This window comes from Condylura cristata, unplaced genomic scaffold (assembly GCF_000260355.1).
Source record: "Condylura cristata isolate star-nosed mole 26May11 unplaced genomic scaffold, ConCri1.0 scaffold00013, whole genome shotgun sequence".
In the NCBI taxonomy this organism is placed as follows: domain Eukaryota; kingdom Metazoa; phylum Chordata; class Mammalia; order Eulipotyphla; family Talpidae; genus Condylura; species Condylura cristata.
In genome coordinates this window covers 6071162-6078913 of record NW_004567114.1, presented here as the reverse complement: position 1 = coordinate 6078913, position 7752 = coordinate 6071162, and the positions used below count along the sequence as shown (strand labels likewise).

Below are 7752 nucleotides of genomic sequence, written 5' to 3'. Positions count from 1 at the left end.
GGCAGTGGAAGGACGACACTCCTGACGTCCTGGGGGGTGGGGAGGCTCACAGGGCCCACACGGCCCTGAGACTGTGCCCCGACAACTCCACAGCAGCTTTCCTCACAGAAAGGCACTGCTCCCCGGCCACGGCTTGGTGCCATTTTAAAATGGTACACGTTAAAGAAAACAATTAAAAACAGCTGCCAGAGTTATGAATAAATTCTGACTCCTTATATCTACGAAGTTAGGAAATACAAAGGAATGGAAGGGAAGGTCAGCAACGGAAGGCGCTTCTGAGTGCGCCGGCCCACGGCAGAGGTAGGAGTAGCAGAGACGGCAAAGATCCACGCGTCTTTTCTGACAAAACTTTGAAATAGTTCACAAACACATCAGAATCAGCTCCAGCACCACAGATGTTCTGGCTGAACTTAACCTCTCAAATTCTACTGCTTGAAAATGTAGAGGTTTCATTTCTCTTTCCAAGTAAAAGCAGAATATACCTTTGTGATGCTTTCAGTCATCACTAGCACACGATCCATTTTAAACAGAAGGGACGAGCCACACGGATCAGACGCTGCCCGGGTTCACGCTCCTCTGGGGCCGGGGGCCGCGGCTCGCCACGCCCACACGTGGTAGCGTGGGCCTGGAAGGTTCAGGACCCGGAAGCCCAGCTCCTCTCTCGCCTGAATCACCACACGGACCTGGCGTGGGAGCCACGTCTAGAAGGCTGCCTGATGGCCCCAAGCCGTGCCCCCATCACAGGGCACGTCCCTCGGACACACAGGCCTGGCCTCCAGCTGTCCCTCTGGACGACTCTGCCGTCAGAACTCTGAGGCCACCCAGAAGCCTAGAATGAGAGGCTTACTTTCAATACTGATTTCACCATGTTTTTAAACAGCACCAACCTCAGAATCCATCCCCTGCATTTCATTCTTCTCAAGCTGAAATTGCACAAAGTCATCGATGACATGGAAGAGCTCTGGAGAAACTGCTTTGAAGTACTTGTGGTAGTCGTACTTCACAGCCAAGGATGCAAAGATGGTGTTGTTGACCAGAGCAGACCGCAGGTCAGTCAGGACCCCTGGGGAATGCTGCCGTGGGTCTTCATAAAGGTGCTTGGTTATGAGGTAGTCCAGAATCGCATCTCCCAGGAATTCTAAGCGCTGGTAACAATCTGAGGAGGGTCCCAAATGGAGCCATGAGCTTATGCAAAAAGTTACACTATTTCCACACAAATAAAGAGTAAAGGTCTGATTCTCAGGCCCATTTGAGAGAATTATTTGGGTTCATTTTCATATATATTCTTCAGTGACTAAATTACTTAGTATATCATACCCAGTGGAGTTTCTGGAAATATATGTTAATGGCAAAGAAAGCACATTTATTATGCATAATCTGGGGCCATAAAATCTTTACGTGGCCAAAAGACTAATGTCTGTCAAGAAGCAAACGCTTCCCAAGCAGTATCAGGATCACAGAAGCCTTTTTCTTTGACCCTTTGCTGGCCAGGCAGGGTCTGGAGCATCATTCTGCAGCCGCCTTCCTGATCATGGCATCGCTTCAGGGAGCCAGGCACCCCCCACCCTGCACACGCCCCTTCGCAGGCCCTAGCTTTGCTCCTCCCAGGGGCAGTGCCTGCCTCATGCTGGAATGCAAGCAAGGGGTATCCTCTGTTTCACCCCCAGGCGCTATTTGTTACCCAAGATGACAGCATGAGAAGAGCGCTTTCTCCACCTGAATGAGAAATGTTGGATGTGAACAGACCAAGAGACTGAGAGAGCAGTGATGGAGGTTAGCATGGACCTGTGGCCACAAGAGTCATCAAATGAAGCAGTTCTCAGGACCGCATGGCACCTCTATTTCCTCAGGGGGATGAAAGCAAAGGCATTTAACCGGAAACTGAGGCAGAACAGATGAGGGGTTGCAGGCCAGCACCCCAGTGAGCCGAGGGTAGGCCCCCGGCAGGCAGGAACCCAGGCCTCCCCCACTGGACAGAAGGCAGGAGAAGCGGGGCTCTGACCTCCCCACAAAGGAAAACGGCATGTTTTCTCAGCCGGAGTTTGTCTAGTCCAGAGTCAGGTCATTTTTATTTTTTGGTTTTATAGTTTTCTGATATTAAGCTACATTGCGTTTCTCACATAAACGCCTTTTGGCGTCTGGATTCAAGCACTCATGGCTTATACAGAAAACAAGGGGAGGCATTCTCTGCCTGCTGGCTCTAGGCACTGACTCGCTTCCCTTCTACTCTACTGGAGTGGGGAGTCCCTCAAATAAAGGAGGAAAACACAGAACAGAGGGCAAAGCGCAGAAGACAAGAGGGTCGGACAAGGGTGATGAAAGCGCCCCTGCAGCAAGTTCCTTCCCATCGAGTCATCTTCTGAACTTAAAAGGCCTTGAAAGGGGAAGGGAAGATTCTGTTCAGGAAGAATGATAAAGTGACATGGAAATACACCCTGCATGTATGTGTAAATCAGGGACCAAAAGCAGCCCTGCGCAGGCCTCCGTGGGGCCGGAGAAAAGGAGAGAACACGCCAGAATAGGAGGCCTCCGATCTCGGTAGCTCAGCAGCACAGCAAATGGCACACTGCAACATCTCAATGATCAAGTTTAAGGAGCAGGAGTATTTGCTCCGCAAAAGATGGGAATAAAGGCCTCTTTCCGCTTCCTTTGGCTTCCTCCCCCCACATGCATATTCAGCAGTAAGCACAGATCCTCTTTCACAGGCCAGAACAATGCAATTAGCACAGGTCTCGTGGGCAGAGAGGGCGCGGACCGGCTCCTTACCAGTGACCGTGTTGTAGTGGTACGAGGCGTGCGTAAACGCCTGCAGAAGGTAAGCCTTGTTCTTGAACCTGTAGTCGATTTTCTTCTCAAAATTTTCAAAACCCGATATAAGGTGATTCAGGGTTCTATCTGCATCTGGATGGTCAAACATACACCTCGGCGGGATCTTCAGACAGCCGTACTCCAGGTCCTTCCAGGCGGAGGCGCGCCCGCCGGTCACGGAGGCGGCAGCCCCGCTCCCGGGAGGGGTCTTCTGCTGGCTGTGCGCAGTCTCCCTGGCGGGGCCGGCGGCCTTTTCCCGACCAGCCCTCTTGATCACCGGGAGCACCTTCAGCCCCAAGGAGCAGAGGAACAGCTGGGCCGCCCTCTCGCCGCAGCTGGTCAGGTAGCAGCCCAGCAGGGCCTCCACGCAGTCGGCGATGCTCTTGTCCGCGATGCACTGCTCAGTGTGCAGGTCATACGAAATGGACTGTTTCCCCGTGTCGACACCACAGTTCTCTTCTGATGGATTCCAGAACCCCACCACAAAGTCATCCTCTTCAACAGCTTTGCTAGGATCCAGGTAGCACATTGCATCCCAAGAACTATAGTCAAAATCTTCAAAATCTGATGAAAATGGCATACTACCCAAGGAGGGTTTTTTAGGCATTTTCCATTCATATGCAGAATCAGTGGTCGAAAAAGGAGAAAGAGAGATTTTCTTTACAAAAGCGCCTGACCCCATCAACATGTTATCTATAAACTTGATATGTTCCTGATCATACTCCAGGAGATCATCTTCATCTTCGGGGTCCTCCTTTGGAGCCCTCCACATCAGGTCCTCCTCCTCTTCCTCCTCCTCCTCCTCCTCCTCAAAGTCGTCGTCCAGTTTGCCATTAGCCAACATGCAGTCTTTCGTCTGAACAAGGGACACGGGAAAGGAGGGAGACATAGCTGCTGTTTTTAAAAGGGTTTGAAACTCAATAAAAGGAGGGTTATGGATAATTTCAAATGACAACCACAAATACCAAAAGGCAACTTTAAAATCATAGCCATTTGTTTTCAATTAACATAAAATAAGTTATTTAATCATATAAACAAAGTAAAACATGGTCTTTGAATGTTCATTTTCTAAGTTATAAAATGACCTTTATCCAGTATGACGTTTTCAGTTAAGGACTTTGTATGTGGATGTAAAGTCAGAATCAATGTCGGCAGCCCAAGCCCCGCCCGCCCAGAGGCCTCATGGGGCACCAGGGAGCACCCTCCCAGGGAGCACCCTACCAGGGAGCACTCCGCGCCAGCGCCAGCATGTCAGTCTTGCTGACGGAGACTTAAAATGCTTTTAAAAGATTTCCAAATTAACTGATCAAACGCCAGATGTGAAAAAGTTTATCTTTGTTATTGAGTATAATATCAAAAACATAAAATAATTTTTAGAACTCTGTAACAAAAATGTACAACAGGGTTTCATGATAAAGCTTTTGTTCCTATTTCCCCTTCAAAGTATATTTGCAATGCAAAACTAAAACTGCCTTGCTTGAAAACTAAAAGTGCTCACTGAACTATGAATTTGAGAAATTATGCTTCTCTCCTCTACTGAGCTCTAGTAATCAGGGAAACAGTTTGCAGCATTCCTGGTGAAAACAGAAGAAAACTTACACCAAGGTGAAGTGCCTTGGGTCGCCAATTCTGTTAGAGGATCTTTGCTAATTCTATTTTTTTGAGCAAAAGCCTATTTGTGAATGACAACTTGAGTAATGCACTAAGATTCAGCAACGAAACATTTTTTGCAATGCTAAAAAGATGCCAAATTTCTGTTTACCGATATTTTAAAAAGTCACTAAAACAAGACTTGACTTTGTGAGAAAAGAAGAGTGGGCTTCAATTTTGACAGTGATGCCCCTGCAGAGTATTCTGACAAAAAAAAGCCTTCAAACTTTCTGTCAAGCATTTTTAAAATACTCCCACTATTTTACTTTAAGCCAGATGCAAAGAGATAGAGTGTTATTTATGTGGCAAGAAATGAGCACAGTGAGTCCAGTCACAGGTCTATCCTATATTCCTTTTACATGGTTTTTATTTAAAGAAAAGCTTATAAAACCTTTTCAAGAATGAGGAAGAACAACGGAGAAACCAGTAGCAGACCTGCAGAAACTATTTCCTGTTAAAAACCTGTATTTTTCCAAGGGTTCACAGGAAGTATTATTGGCTGTTGTTTGGTCCTTGAGAAAGAAAAGACCAAGCTGCAATTAAAGAAGAGACCAGATTGAACGTTTAAGAAAAAATCCAAGATTTTCTATAGCTTTCGTGCGGTGCCTCCTGAGCTAAGGCTGTCTGAGCACAGCTCCGCTGTTGGTCTCAGGCAAAAGTCCTTTAATGCCTCTGGGTTTCAGTTTCTTTATCTGCTACAACAGGAAGAACATAGAAAATTCTGTAAATGATTTTCAAGGGCACTTCTAGCCCTTCAAAAAACTTGATCACCATGAAACTGTTTTCTCTTACAGCTCCAGCCACTATCCAGTCCTCACCACCTTCCGTGTTCACAGGCAAAGGCTCCACTGAGTGGCTCTGCAGAGCGGCGGGAGGCTGAGCGGAGCAGGAATGGGCAAGGGTAGCCTTTCCAGTACCGTGCAAGGGCCTGTTTCAGTAAGTGTGAATTATTATGTGAAAATATGAACAGTGTTTTTAATGTAGTCCAAGAACTAAAGTGCCAGGTCATCTGAAATGTTAAGAAAAATAAAATACAAACTTAGTGTTCTAGAAAAAAAAAATTTTTTAAGCCATAAGGGCATGCTACTGTCACCTTTATGCTAATTTTTCTTCTTTTTTTAAAGAGCCAGTTATATCATAAAACAGTATTCACAAGGCAGAATAGTTGCTATTGAAATGTTTTTCATAGCAATGCAATATTTTATCTTAAGTTCTCTATATCTACATATTTTCCTCTAAGTGTCAACCTATTTCTAAATTAATAACAGCTGTAATTTTTCTAACCCAACTTGCATTAAAATATCGTCTTAATGCTTTTCCAATTTCTGTAACAAGTCAAACACTGCCTGCGTCAAAGACAGAAAGGCAGCCGAAAGCTGCACTAGCCAGCTAAGAGTCAGGTCAGCTCCACGGAGTTGCCGCCTGGAGAGGCCCCGGCAGGAACTGGGCCCGGCTTTCCTGAGAAACGGTATGAAGTACAAGTCCACTTAGAAAATACAACCTGTGAGAGAATTCTCACAGCTGTCCTAGAGGGAAAATGAAGTAATAAGGAGCCAGTTTGTCACAGATGCAAAATAACTGCCTAGCAAATGAAACTGCCCAGAGGAGCTCTGACCGAGAGAGCCAGGCTTCCTGGCCAGCGCTCTGAGAACGGCGGGGCCTCCCCGCTGCCCTCTGCTGGCCTTCAGGGCAAGACAGCGCCGCAGGGATAGTGCCGCAGTAGCAGCGCCTGTAAGCGTCTTCCTCAGCCCTCCACTTCCAGAAAATGTGTACTCTATGTAAAGATGTTTCCATTAGGTCACAAGAGGAGAAATAATCCCAACCGAGAAACTTCTCAGCTGCGAAACAAGACTGAATTCAAACTGCTCATTCAGCAGACAGGCTGGAGATCACAGGTCACTGAAAAGTCATTTCACTGAACACAGTAAGAAACTATAATGAATTGTAATACATGATAGTAAAGTGAAATGTTATAGGGTTTTCCTTTTTCAGTCACAACCCCAGAAACTAACTCTTCTGCCTCTGGGAAAGAAAAATAATAGAAAGTGTCCTCCCTCATTTATTTTTATAAGATTTATTTTATGTATTTATGCGTAGGTATAGATCAAAGAAGCAGGGGCGGGAGAGGGGAGGCAGTGAGAGAATTCACCAGAGACCGACTGGGGAGCAGAACCGGCCGACTGACTGAAACACACTGCTGAGGAGAGCAGTGGGCGAGACAGGAGAGGTCTGCAGTGCCATGTGGATCACCTCTGGGGCAGGGATGGAACTCATGTAGCAGTGACTGCCAATAGCTTCATAGTGCTGAGACTTAACCCCTTGTACCATCAGGGAGACCCAAAAAATTGGACTATTTCTAAATCCAATGAAAAGATAATTTTTAGAGGAATTAATTCAAGATAATCAAGTATCTACTCCATGATAAATATACAGGGAAAAGAAACAATTAGTGGCACAAAAGTCTCCCTCTCACCAGAAAAAACAAATCCTTTCAATGACCAAAAACTTACCATTTCATCTTTTTCCCATTTATCTGTGTTACTTTTGTCTTGATTTACTATATAACCAGGAGGAAGCCAATTCACAGGAGGATCAAATATTGACACCACCATGCGGCTGGGCAGTCCCTTCTTTTTTCCAAGTCGGTATAGATTACAGTTGCTGACCTTTAGTGGAAAAAATTTGTGAGACACTTATCCATAAATGCTCACTGCTGGAATTCACACAAGGTCTTTTAACATAGTCTCAGCTCAATATTCTTCATATTAATATGACTGTCATCAATTACTGGGGTTGTCTAGTTTTTCCACCTCGTCACAACAGTTAAAAAGTACGAAAATCCCATGTATTTCTATATCCTTTCATGGAGCTAGAAGAGTATTTCTGAGTATAAAATGCAAATCGGAAAATCCCAAATTATATAACCATGCAACTACCTTATAAACTGCAGAGAAACAGTTCAGACAACGGAAACTTTTCAAAGCACAACCGGATGATGTAAAAGGCACATTGTCATGGGTCTGTGAGAGTAGAAAAGAACCCCTCCATCAAGCCAGGATGGCACCACAGGCTCAAGGCAGGGTGTGGGGGCGGGGCGAGGAGCACGGGGCCATAAGCGCCAGGCAGAAAGTGAGAATGGTCAGAGAACAGTTAAAAGTAATTTTATAATCCTAGAATCTATGCCACAAATATGACTTTAATTACCGTGTTTTCTCAAATATTTATCCTTTTGTTCTGGATAACATTTCACTTTGTTCAACCATTTTAAAACAGAGCAAAGGTAACGACCCCACG

General features: G+C 45.7%; 1 protein-coding gene across 1 annotated transcript in view; it reads right to left on the bottom strand.

Moving 5' to 3' along the window:
- The window catches only part of DICER1 (dicer 1, ribonuclease type III), a 42724-nt gene that overhangs the window by 2041 nt on the left and 32931 nt on the right, over positions 1-7752 (bottom strand). The window contains exons 23-25 of the mRNA XM_004681590.2: positions 6969-7124; positions 2767-3664; positions 888-1156 (exon numbers count right to left, since the gene is read on the bottom strand). Coding sequence (XP_004681647.1) covers positions 888-1156; positions 2767-3664; positions 6969-7124 — 1323 coding nt within the window. The remainder of the gene's footprint in view (positions 1-887; positions 1157-2766; positions 3665-6968; positions 7125-7752) is intronic.